Genomic DNA, 13,508 nt, shown 5'->3' with positions numbered 1-13,508 from the left:
TAGCAATCAAAACCTCTGGGGCTGCAGAGAAGAACTATAATTCCTACTTCCCCTTCTGCCCCTATCCAAACCCAACCCCTGTAGTTCTTGCTACATTCACAAACTGCACAAGCCTCTAACAGAGCAGGGAGGCAGCAAGTTATTTACATAAACCTAAATGAAACAGCTCATCCCTTGATACCTTAAAGCAAATGTGAAATATGGAATAAGGAGGGGAACATATTAGAGTAATAATAATTACCTCAGTGACCGTAATTGTAGGTTTAAGAACTATGTGTTCTTTCGCTGGAAAGAGCTTCTACATAACAGAATAAACAAAAAAAACAGGTGCAAATGCTGAAAAGTTGAAGTCTTTTTATTGCAAACTGACTTGCATAACCACTGAACTCTCTACACAACTGGAGTCTTGTTTTCTTCCCCACATATATCAGCATCCCACTTCTGGAATTTTTTTTCTACAGCATTATTTCCCCCCCAAAGTTAAAACTCAGACCAACTGCATAAATTACTTTGTGAGGTCTCATCATCACAATATGAATTAGGCATTCTCCAATTGTGTTTTCACTGAAATTACGCCATAAACTCTTCTGGGTAATACACAAACCAGACTCTGATTCTCAAGAAACTAGAGGATGAAAATTGCTTCTTATTTGGTGCATATAATTCATGCACAAAAACTAACCAGAACTGCTCTGAACACACTGTCCTGAAACTGTGTAGGTTATTCATTTTCCACTTAGATATACCACTCCTCTTGCTTTAATGCCCACAGTCCAGCAGTATGGTTTGGTTTGGGGACTGATAACTCCTGCTCAGATCTTCTCCATTCTGGTGGTTGTTAAGTACCAACTACCAGACCATATGAGAAAACTAATCAGGAAATCCTGGCAATGTAAGTGGATTCTCCAGTCAAAACAGAAAGCCTCCCTGGATCTGCACCTAGCAACTGGCAGGGACACAGCAAGCTGCTGGAGTGATTTTATGTGAATGGCTGAATCTGCAGACTGAATCACTCACGGCACCGTCTGTAAAAGCCTCTGTCATTTCCTTCCCTTTGCCAGGATGGAGCTAAAGAAATCTCGCAGAGCAGGAGTAAGCAGGGTCAATATGTGTGGTACACTCCATAGACTGACACACTGAATGTCTCAAGACCAAACCTTGAAGTCACTTAAGTTCAGGATGGCCCAGCACAGCTTCGGAGTTTAACTTGCACTCCAGCTAACTGTCCCATCTAACAGAGGAGCAACCATCACTCTCTGTCTGTGCAGTATTTATCTTTGTTACTCAATTTTAAATTAATAGAGTGGATGGGAGAATCAGCTGTCTTTTTTTCTGAAAAGCCTAAAGAAACAGGATTAGAAGTATGTTCTGTAGCATCTCTGTGACATGCATAGCACTCCATAGAGAATCTCATCTACATTTTTGCAATTACTGTTCAAAGAAACAAAGAAATAACTATGGCTCATTTCTGACTCTACTATAGGGCTTGAAGTTTGTGTCCATAAAAATAAAACCAAAAAGAGCACCACTAACTGAAGTTTTGCAGAGTACTTTCGTATTAGACTCTAAGAGCATTCAAACAAACAAACAAAGGAAGGAAGAAAAATCGAGAATCATCCTAGAACAGATTACAGGTACAAATCCAAGAATTACAGCCACAGATTCAAAACACAGCTATTTTGTAAGCACCTACTAAAACCAGTGTTACTCCTGATTTAAATACCACTGACTGTTTAAGATCCTCCTCACAACACTTCAAATTTTCCCCTTAAAAGGACAGTGTCATGAACACAACCATTTCACATGGTTTAGTACCAAACTGTTATATACATCTTTAGTCATTCTCGATTTTTTTTCTTCTTTTTGTTTTTGAAAACAGAGATTGCATTTATACTAAAACTACTAAAACTCTCCAAGCATTCAGGGGTGCTGAAATCCACCACCCATGCTAGCAAACTGCTAGGTCACTCCCTGACAAAAGTACTGTCCTTCCCAATTAGCATTCTTTCTGACTAGTTCTGAGGCATCACCTGGCAGATAGGAGAGTCCAGGAAAAATTCCCAAAAGGTAATTCACATACAGACACTATTTTGGAGACGAAAATGTTTGACTAGCCTCTGTGCCTGGTAACAACACAGTCTGTTGTCATCAATTTCCACATGATTTGACCTCATTTATATTTAATAAAATATTAATTCCTGTTCTAAATTCTCCTGATACTGTTTGGGTTTGGGGGTGAGAGGATTGTGGTTTTGTTTTCATTTTGTAATCCCATTTCTTTTGTACTTCTACTACAGTTAAGTGAAAGACCAGAAAAAGTGGGCATATATATGGAGAGCATGAAAGAGGTTTTACATAGTGTTGTCAGAAATACAAAGTCATCTTTGTAACATGTGCCCTTTTATAGTAAGCTTACATATTACTAAATCAGGACAAAAACGGCCAGATGCAAATAATTTCGGTTTGGGGTCTTTCTAAGTACAATTGAGAGCCAAATAGAGTTGCTAGGGGAAAAATATCATTGTGAGATAATGCGTTTACAAGGAGCAAAACATGTCCTCAATTCAGATTGTTTACTTCTTCCTGGGGCTTAAGTAAACAAGGGAAAAATACCAAGTATTTTTAATAAAGATGTTGACTGATTTGACATATTTTTCAAAGGAAATATTTAAAGAGCAATCATTTTGCAGCCACTTCACACTAATGTTTTTCACTGCAATTATTTTGAATGGTCAGATTTCCAGCTATTGCAGCAGTTATTTCCATTTGCAAACACTTCTACTGAAAAAGAACTGAAGGTAAGTATCGGGTTTATGTAGCCAGGTTTGTGTAGCAGGGGAGGCTACAGGTGTGGCTTCTGTGAGAAGCTACCAGAAGCTTCCCCCATGTCCAACAGAACTAATGCCAGATGACTCCAGGACAGATCGACCACTGGCCAAGGCTGAGCCAATCAGGGATGACACTAACACCTCTGTGATAACATATTTAAGAAGGAAGGGGGAAAAAAGTTATTGGGCAGAAGAAAATTGCAGCAAGAGAAGAGTGAGAACACATGAACAACAATGTAGACACCAAGGTCAGTGGAGAAGGAGGGGGAGGAGTGCTCCAATCACCAGATCTGAGGTTCCCTTGCAGCCTGTGGTGCAGATCACAGTGAGGCAGCTGTGTCCCTGAAGCCCACGGAGGTCCATGGGGGTGCAGACATCCACCCGCAGCCCATGGAGGAGACCCACACTAGAGTGGGTGGATGCCCAAAGGAGTCTGTGACCCCATGGGATACCCATGCTAGAGCAAGGTCCTGGCAGGGGCCTGCTGACCCATGGAGACAGCAGCCCACACTGGAGCAGGTTTTCCTGGCAGGACCTGTGGCCCTGTGAGGGACCCACATTGGAGCAGCCTGTTCATGAAGGACTGCACCCTGTGAAAATGTGACCCACATTGCAGCAGTTTGTGAAGAACTCTTGCTTGTGGGAGGGGCTCACATTGGAGAAGTTCCTGAAGAACTGTCTCCCATGGGCCAGACCCCACAGGAACGGGGAAGGACTCCTCTCTCTGAGCAGTGGCAAAAACAACAACTGACCGTAATCACCATTCCCCATCTCCCTGCATCACTGGAGGGAAGGAGGTAGAACCTGGAAGGAAAGAGGGGTGGGAGAAAGGCATTTTTTTTTAATATTTCTCTTACCTCTCATTCTCCTGCTCTGATTCTGTTAGCAATACATTTAATTAACATCCCCATTCTGAGTCTGTTTTGCCTGTGATGATGATCAGTGAGTGATCTCTCCCGGTCCTTATCTCAATTTACGAATCCTTCATTATATTTTCTCTCCTCTCTCCCAAGGCTAGGGAGAAAAATGAGGCTGTATTTAGCAATTAAAAATTAAGGAACAGAAAAGAAGCCCCAGCTGAAGGAAGAACTATGAGGACAGATATTCAATATGCATCAGGGACAGACACAATCAAAGTCATCTGCTGACAGCTTGATTTTAATAGGAGAGAAGGATTATCTGGACATTACAAACTTTGCCAACAGGTTGATATTATCCACACTGGGGAATGGAGGGAGAGTTCAAAAAGTGAGAGAGAACAACAAGAAGATGAAGAGAGCCATTTCAGTATGTTTGATTTAATAAGCTAAAATACCCAGAAGAACGGAGACCTGTGCTACAGAAAAAAAGCATTTTATCACAGAGAGAATTACTCTCTAGTCCTCCCAATCCACATGTGTTTTTTTGAGGAGAAAGAGAAAAATCATCTGCCATTTCTTCCATTCTTTAACCTAAGTGTTTAAACCTTTAATTTTTAATATAATGTCTGTTCCAGGGGACCAGCAACAACCATACAGGCTCCCTATTTCACCTTCCTATAGAAAAGGCACTAATTTCTCCTTTTGTTTAAGATAACTTCAGGAGCACTGATATACACTAGTAAATAATTCCTGACCTCTACAAAAAATTCAGTCTAGGCAAATACAACCAAAAAGCAAAAACACAGTACTTCCTCACCAGTGATTCATTTTGGCCAGTTAATTTCACCACATGATCACTTCTCGACTGCCTCCTGTACTAGTATCATTGCACTGAAGATGCTTAGACAGGTGAGGGCATCTCAAAGTGCAAGAGAATAAGCCTTAAGAGGTGCCAAAAGCCCTTTTAAGATGAAAGAATGCATGAAGTTCCCACAAAGCACTCTGTATCTCACAGGAGCCACTTTTCCACCTCACAGGATCAAAATGATGATTTGCAGTTTGGAGATATAAGCTGTGGTGCATTGTGCTATTGATTTTCTATTATTACTACAGCTCCACCCTTACCGTTCAGCTAGGGTCCAAACACGCATGACAACAAAAAATGTGAAAATTTTTATGCAAAGTGGGAAAAAAATGAAAGGAGGGTAAAAATTAAAAGAATATACTTATGTTTTAAACCAGTAACTATCCTTTTAGCTTGTTCCTTTTAAATATATAACTTTATCTAAGGATACTTGCATTTTTTATAGTTTTTTTCCTTCACAATTCTGTACCAGGCCTCACCAGTATATTAAATTATCACCTACATTGTTTCTATTTACTGAAATACATGTTCAACCATGGCTTGGGCAAGTCTCTAAGCACACATCTCAGTTCCCCCACTTTCCTTTACTAGCAATCAAAAAATTACTTACAATCGCAATATATAGTAAATAGACAGTTAAAATGAAAGACAAGATCACAGTCTTTAGAATAGAGAATTTTCAGATTTTGTTTCTTAATCAGACAACATGAGAGCATGGAAAAAACAGAATTCAACGTATTAATATATTTTAGCCAAACACTAAACAATTCGGCTGCAGTTTAGTACATATTGGATAAAATCCTGCATAAAAACTTTGTGAGTGTTTTCATTTAAAAACAACACAATATAACAGCAGAGTTCGTGATTTGGTAGCAATTTGGCAGTGTTACGTGTAGGTAATGTGCCTTTCCCTTACAAGAGATAGAGAAATCGATGTTAAGCAAATGTCAAGTTTCAGAAACACTTATCAAAAGCTATCAAGGCAATTAATTTCTTAATTCGTAATGAGAAGTCCCAACACCCTAGTAACTTTCCACCAGTAGTGTCTATTCCTTTTTTCTTTTTTAGCCCTGGAAAGAGCTAAGAGCACATCCATAAGTTATTAATTTTTTTAAAACCAAATAAACAAACAAAAAACCCCAAACAAACATAAAAACACACAACAACTTTAATCAAACACCCCCAGTTACAACAAAGGTAGCTTTAAACCACAGGCTTAGCTTAATTAGAGAGTCCTCTCATCTGTAACTTTTGCCAAGAGTACCTGTTGTAACTGTACAATTAGAGGCTTAATCATCAAGTCAGGAATACAAGCACTAGCATGCAGTTTCGAAAGCATGTCAACAGAACATGGCAAGGAATTTGTCCTAACTTGCATCCCCTTTCTTATCTTGTCTTACTATTTTTAACTGTTATAGTGTCAGTCCAGCAGCTCAAGGCACTTGCTGGTTACGGTTCTGACATTGCTTACAGGATAAATATAAATTCACTAAATCTCCTGCCTGCTGTCTACATAATCCTTTAACCTCTCCCTTTCTGCAGCTATCGTCCTCCACCTTCTTCTCATCTCTGGCCTCTCTGCTCTTTTCATTCTCATGCTGCCTTCCCTTTCCCACTTACTTTTTTTCAAATCATCAACATCCAGCACACCTTGACAGTGAGATTCATGGCCACTACTCTTTTACTTCACAACCTGCTTCAGCATTTGTTTTTTACACTTTACTGAGCGATGGGAGTTTTAAAGAGTTCTCTGGTAAGCAGATTTCTATTAAATTTAGCATCTGCCTGCAAGACACAGACCAAGCAGAAAATATTAAGCAAGAAGCCAACTTTTCAGTCATCAATGTTCTACAAAAAGAACAAGACATAACAGTATATGTCACATTTAACAGAAAATTAGAAAAATAAAAAAAAAATCAAGCATTCAAATTGTTAGTTGAACTACAGGCAACAGAATTCAAACTGCACAGTAGCTGATCTCAAATTAAGATTAGAAAAGCACAAGGCCATTTTACACCATTGAGCCATCAGTGGCAGAAAGAAATGAACTTTCTCAGATTTTGTCACCTTCATTTTAACTTATGCAAAAAGAGGTAAAAGGTCTAAGAACAGACCATGAGTAAATCAAAGTTTTGCTGTGCTTATTTTCTTCCTGATTTCTAAACCAGTTTTAAAAATATGTCTTGTCCTTGCTCAAAAGCTGGACACATAGAAATTCAAGTTTATTCTTTTAAACAACAATCAAATATCTATTTAGATACTTTTTTTTTAAAGAGCAGTACTGTAGAAAATTGATATTTTTGGGAATATCAATACAGAACTTTGTTTGGGAAAGCTCATACAAAGCAAAACCTGTGTCATTAAAAAGGCCTCTATTACTACACAATTTTACATATGGACTGAGACACAAGAAGATCCACTCATGCAGTACTTCTAGAAGTAAACACACAGAAGTAAAGTTCACTACCACCGTGAATAGCAAGCTCCAACTGAGAGAAAAGCCACATTCATGCCAACCTTTTCTCCAGTTTTGCACAGCTGGACCTGAACAGCTCAAGGAGTAAAGTAAACCTTTTACTAAGGACTGAGCAAGTGGCTGGGCTTAAACAAAGGCTTGATTTAGCCTATTGTTACTAAAAGGTTAAATGGGTGCATTAAGTTTCTGCTTCAAGCCTTCAAAAACAGAAGGTGCCTGTTATGTCAATTACTCAGAAGCACCATGTCAGTACTTCCAGAAAGGAGGTCTTCTTGCTAATCCAGACACATTTCCAGTAGTTTTGAAGACCTGTTTCCCCCACTGCCCTCTTTCAAACCTTAGTTCCGTGCTTTATCAGGCAGGCTGCACAAGCAGGTCACCTCTTTCTCTTGCAAATGGAAACAGACAGTGGCCACTGGCCCTTCAGGCTGTTTTTCATAACCTCTCAATTTTGGCTGTTCCACTGCAGCTTCACCCTACTGCTGCTTAAAGAGCGCCTGATGTACAAGTCCCAGAGAGACTTCACAAAGATAGATCATGGGAAAATAAACATCATCACAAGAATTAGTTAAGTGTTCCTTGGGTCCCAGCCCTTTCTTGTTTCTGTCACCACTTCAGCTAATTTGCAGTCATACAGTCGCTCAGATGGGAAGGACAACACATTGAATCTTGACCCTTGAGCTGCAAACCTAGCCTTGAGCAACTTGATGACCTACATGGCAGCTGCACGACTCGATAACTAGTTGGCTGGAATCTGCAAATGCACAATTCATTTCTGATTCTCCCCACACCACTCTGTATGCTGTCACTAGACAGCCTGTTAAAAAACATAATTTCTGAAAGCATGCTTTATTATCATGTTGGCTTGGTGAAACACTGTTTTGAAAGAACTTAAATAGTAAAAGGAAAAATGTATTTTCTTGTTCTACCTAAACACTGTGAAATTATGCAAGAAGAAAAAAAATACACACACACATATATATAGTTTGTTTATATATATATATATATATATATATATATATATATATTCAGCATCTAAATATATCTGCTCTTGCTTACTTTTCCTAAATGTTTTAACTGAGTAACACACTGTGCTGGTTGCATATTTTGTAGAGTCAAAGGTCTACAGTGCATCTGAAAATTAACACACATCTCTGCACTGAAGTGGTACCCAGGTCCTCTGATAGTAGTCCACATGTCCAAGCCAGCTGCTGGAAAGATAAACTTGAAAAAAAGGTAAAACTTAGTGTGCTAAACTGCAACAAATCATCAGCTACACACCTCACTATCCAGACCAGTCATATATCTCCCCTCCCTTATTCCTGAAAATGCACAGCAAGAATTTCAGTCATCACAGTTCCTTTCTGCATCCTGTGTCCCTAAGAGACTCTGCTGGCATTTCTCAGTGTTGTAGAATTAGGCTTTCTTATCCCTTTAATGACCAAAACATAGCTGTCCAACATGTTCCAGTTGGCACAACCCTGGTATCTCTGCTATTAGTCCAGCAGCACATCATCTGGGATATTTTGTCCAACTGAATATGCACTGATATGCATATGTAGAAGTAACTTGCAACCAGGGTTTTTTTGGTTGTGTTTTTGTTTGTTTGCTTGTTTGCTTGTTTGTTTGTTTGTTAAAAAAAAAAATTGCTAAAGCTCCTAGTAAGTTTTGTCCACACTATGAAGTTCAAATATAGGTCCAATAGAGAGGCTACAGACAAAAAGTTGAGTGGTTTGGGCTTCGCGAGTCTAGTGTCTTAATAGCTATGCAGATACAGGAGTATAAATAAATTATACAGCCAGATTGTATCTCTTCTATCTATACAGTGATAGGTAAGGGGTAGATACCTTACAAATAGGATTAAGCAGTTTGAAGTGTGTGGCTCAGGAAAGAGTGACAGGTAAATCAGAATTAGTAAATATTAATTGCACCTTTCTGATGAAGTGACCAAGAGCAAAGTAGTTCTTCATACTAGTTTCTGCATTTACATATTTAGAATTTCAGTACCTAAAATCCTCCAGGAGTGCAGGGGGGGGAACCAAGCGGAGCCATTCCCACCTTTTAAATATTTTTACCAGTGTGCAAACTTAGGAAAAAAAGTTCTAAATGAGATGGTAACAGAACTCAATCTTCAGAATTACCCTTAGAACTGCAGTAGTTAAAACATGTTCAACTGTGACTTTTCCCTGCTTGCATTACATGCAGAATGAGGCACAACAATGCAATATGATACAACTGGTTCTGAGCTCATTACCTCACCTTGCACAACATAACACCTGAAGTAATAACTCTTTTTTTCTACCCTGTGGGCACTGAAGGGCATACTCTTAACACAAGTAAATCTGCCAAATGCTACAAATCTAAAGAGCTTTAGAGACACCATCTCAGATTATGGCCTTAAATTCATCCTTGTTTAAAAAGACTAACTTTTAAAGATGCCAAATAAGTTATGCAAAGCTTGCATTAAGCTCCAAGAAAAGACTCTGAAGGCCATGCTGCTTTCTACCCATTAAAGCTATAATCTCTAACCATTTAGAAGAGCACTAGAATGATACAGGTACAAGGCGTTTTCAGTAACTTGCTGTTACTTCCAGGCTACATGCTGTTTGGGAGTAACTGGTATGCAGCTACAGACTGGAAGAGGATTTGTTGGAGGGTAGCCCTACAGAAGGCTGTGGGGGTGCTGGTGGGCAGCAGCTCAGTGTGAATCAGCAGTGTGCCCGGGCAGCCAGGAGGGCAAACCCCATCCTGGGCTGCATCAGACACAGCAACATCAGCTGCCAAAAGTGGATCATCCCGCTGTACTCAGCCGTGGTGCGGCCTCACCCTGAGTCCTGTGTGCAGTGCTGGGCCCCCCACAGTTTGAGAAGGACATGAAGGTCCTTGAATGGTCCACAGGAGGGCAGCAACACTGGTGGAAGAGCTGGAAGGCATGTCCTGTGAGGAGCAGCTGAGGACCCTGGGCTTGTCTGGTTTGAGAGAAGGGTCTGGGGGTGACCTCATTATTCTGTACAACTTCCTGAGGAATGATGTGGAGAGGTATGTGCTGATCTCTTCTCCTTGGGATACAGTGACTGGAGATGTGGGAATGGTCCAAAAAAGGCATCAGAGAGGTTCAAATTGGACATTAGGAAACATTTCTTTACCAAGAGCGTGGTTAAACAGTGGACCAGGCTTCATGGAGTCCATGCCGCAAACCTGCCAGTGCCTTTTGGCACAAATGCCTGCCAGGACATTTGGACAATGCCCTTAGTAATGGGCTTTGATTTTGGTCAGCCCTGGAGCACTCAGGCAGTTGGACTAAGCTGATTGTTGTAGGTCTCTTTTAACTGGAACTTTCCTACTCTAGTCTAGTATTAAATAGCTCAATTGAAACAAACAAAACCCATAATTTGGTCCAAGTGAAAATGTAGCTTGCACGTCACGGCATTTGATTTTTTAAAGCCATAACGGTACAAGATCATTAACTTGATTTAAATTTGTGCCAATTTCATACTACCAGAGAGACAGAAAGACCAACTGTGAATGATAAACTACTTCCTAAAAGGCTACTCACTATCCGATTTGGATACTAAGTTAATCTCTGTGATTCTACGAATGCCATGGAAATTTCAGAGGGTAATTTTATTTTAACACTTGCAATTTAAGAATCTGTATGATTTCCATAATGTGCCAGAGTTACGGTTCTTGTGAGGACAGCTGAAATACCCCTGCTTTCACATGCTACAAATATTGCTGCTCACCAGAAATTCAAAGACTTCTCCTTGCACCCTTATCTTTATTACTTGAAGGAATAACACTTGAGTTATTAGAAAGAGGGAGACTACAGAGAAGTTGCTTTTTTTCCAAGTGCACAACTACCACCATTGAAAATCCCTCCGTAAGTTATCTTTTGCCTTAAATGAAGAGGAAGAGGGAACAGCGCTTCATTTTGAACCCTGCCCGCTATCTCGGTAACTGCTATTCCTGACATCGCCCGCCGCGGGCCTTGCTCCCAAGCCAGGGTTTTCCCGGCGTGGCAAAGCAGGTCCTGCCTCACACCGTCTCCGCAGCAAGCGGTGCCCACCGGGGCGCTCCGCTACCGTCCCGCGGGACAGGGAAGGCAGTGTCGGCATCTCCCTCTTCTCCCGGGCCATCGCAACCCAGAGGGCTCCTCCCGCTCGCGGGGACGCCGCGCCGGGGCTGCCGGAGCGCGGTGGATCCCGCGGCAGCAGCGGCGGCCGGGAGGGCTCTCCGCCGTGCAGTGCAGGCTGTGGCGTAGCGCCGGAGCAGCCGTGTCTGCCCGTGCCGCAGGTGCGCGGAGCTCCGAGCCGAGAACGGGGAGTGCGGGGAGCAGAGCTCCCGCCGCAGCCGCGCCGAGGAGAGCCGAGCCCAGCAGAGCCACCGCCCGGGCCCTGCGACCGGGGAGCCACCGCCCGCTGAGCCGCCCCGCCGCCACCGCCCCTTTCCGCGCTGGCACCTGGATGTGGCAGGAGATCTCGGAGTCGTCCAGCAGCCGCACGGTGCATTTCATCTCCGCGCTCAGCGACCTGATGCTTGAGCTCCGAAACCGGATCATCCCGGCAGTCCGTCCGCCGCCGCCCCGCAGGCAGCCGCAGGGGGCCAGCCTGCAGCGGCGCCCGGCCGACCACGGCACGGCTCGGCGCGACACGGCACGGCACGGCACGGAGCGGCACGGCACGGCACGGCACAGAGCGGCGGCAGCGCCGCCCCTCAGCCCCGCGGCTCCCCGCCGCCGCCCGCCATCCGCCCGCCCGCCCGCCGCGGCTCGGCCGCCGCTGCGTCAGGATGCGCTCGGCTGGCCGGCCTCAGCCTCCTCCTGCGCCCGCCTCCGGCATGGCACGGCACGGCACGGCATGGCCCGCGGGGACACCTCTCCGCCCTCACCTGCTCCTCCCGCTTCTCCTCCCCACCGGCCCCGGCTGGGTGCTCTGAGGGGCTCCGTTCCGTGGGGCTGGCACCGCCGGGAGGGACACGGGCAGCGCGGTTGTCTGCCTTCCCCGCTACGGGCGTGCTGCGCCTGGTTTGAGTGCACCTGAACGGCTGGTGCTCCCGTGGGAATGCCCGGTGCCCTGCTAAGGGGGGACATCCCCCAGGCTGCTGGCGGAGAGGGGAGTCCCCACGCTGCCTGCCCGCCCAGAAAGTGAGTCTCCAAGTTATCCCAACACAGTCCGAGGCAGAAGGAGAACCCTGTGAAATACATATATGTATAGTTAGATAAAAAAATCTCACCAACGATAAGTGTACACTTATGATAAAGAAGAAAATATAATGCAACTTAATGTAAGAGTACAAGCCTCAGAAAATTGTTTCCTCAGGGGAAAAAAATGGCCCATTAGGGAACAGCAGTCTCATCCCATTTATTGTCTAAGTGGGAAAGAAAATACAGCATCCAGTGCCTTTACTATTATGTCCTCTATCACAAAATGCTATTACATTAGAGCAAAACCTTGCAGTAAACAAGCACCAACATTAACCAGCCTTGAAACATGGACCACCATTGTGTTAAAAAAGGAGCACTTCCCTTTGCAGTGTGAAATGAAAAACAGCCAGTGCAAAATGGGATGTAACTGGAAGTTTACAAAGAGAAGAGATGCACCGACAGCCAGACAGAAGGTGTATTTCAGTTATTTTGCCTAGATGTCCACGATCACTTGTAAATGTTTGTATTTTGAAAATAGTTCTATGTGAATGTATTGGTTTTTTGAAAATCCCATGTAAAAGCCAAAGTGCTACTACCTTGTAAATTCTTCATTTGGTTTTCTCCTGTTCTGCTAGCAGCAGGAAATACAGACAACCCCAAACAAATGAGAAGTATATAAACCTCATATTACCATCAGCTAATAAATATGCAAAGCCCTTTAATGTGAAACATAAAAGAAAAGCTATAAGCATATGCTTCTCGTAAATTATAAATGCTTCCAATTGCATAGTGAATAGTGAAGGAAACCAGTGAGTATTTAAAAGAGATTATTCACCTCAACAGCTGCAGTCAGCCCACAAGGTATGGAAGAAGGTCCTTATCAGTTGAGACACCAGTTAGTTGTGGACACCCACTCATTAATAATAAAATAACATTTTTTGTCTTACAGTCATACATCATGGGAACTCAGTAGCAGGATTTCAGCCCACATGCGGATTGACTCTCAGGTGACACAGATTTTCTTTCTTCTGGTAGAGAGGGAATCTTTTCCTTCTAAACCAGATACTTTAGCTTTCCCTTCAGTCCCTGCAGCACACCTTTCTCCATCCAAAAGGGGAACTGTAAGAGGGAACTAAGACAATGATGAAGATTTAGGGAGCAGGTGAAAATTTACCACTGTTGAAGGGTTGGTTTGTTTGTTTTTTTTGCTTTACTGTCAGGACCACATGAAGAGGGATGGGTTTCCCAGGAGTTCTCAGAGTTACATAAACAGTGAGGACTATAATACAAAACCTGCATCTTCAAAGTGTTGCACAACCAGTGTGAACTAGTTTGT

General features: G+C 42.8%; 1 protein-coding gene across 2 annotated transcripts in view; it reads right to left on the bottom strand.

The window, feature by feature from the left end:
- Window positions 1-11,648, bottom strand: part of FRMD3 (FERM domain containing 3) — a 134,832-nt gene extending 123,184 nt beyond the window's left edge. For both annotated transcript variants that reach the window (XM_050329736.1, XM_050329737.1), the window contains exon 1: window positions 11,489-11,648. In XM_050329736.1, coding sequence (XP_050185693.1) covers window positions 11,489-11,587 — 99 coding nt within the window. In that variant the 5' untranslated portion in view covers window positions 11,588-11,648. The remainder of the gene's footprint in view (window positions 1-11,488) is intronic.
- Window positions 11,649-13,508: the final 1,860 nt, after the last annotated feature.

This window comes from Myiozetetes cayanensis, unplaced genomic scaffold, assembly GCF_022539395.1.
Source record: "Myiozetetes cayanensis isolate MyiCay16 unplaced genomic scaffold, myiCay2020 scf4, whole genome shotgun sequence".
Classification (NCBI taxonomy): domain Eukaryota; kingdom Metazoa; phylum Chordata; class Aves; order Passeriformes; family Tyrannidae; genus Myiozetetes; species Myiozetetes cayanensis.
This window is presented reverse-complemented; position numbering and strand designations above follow the sequence as displayed.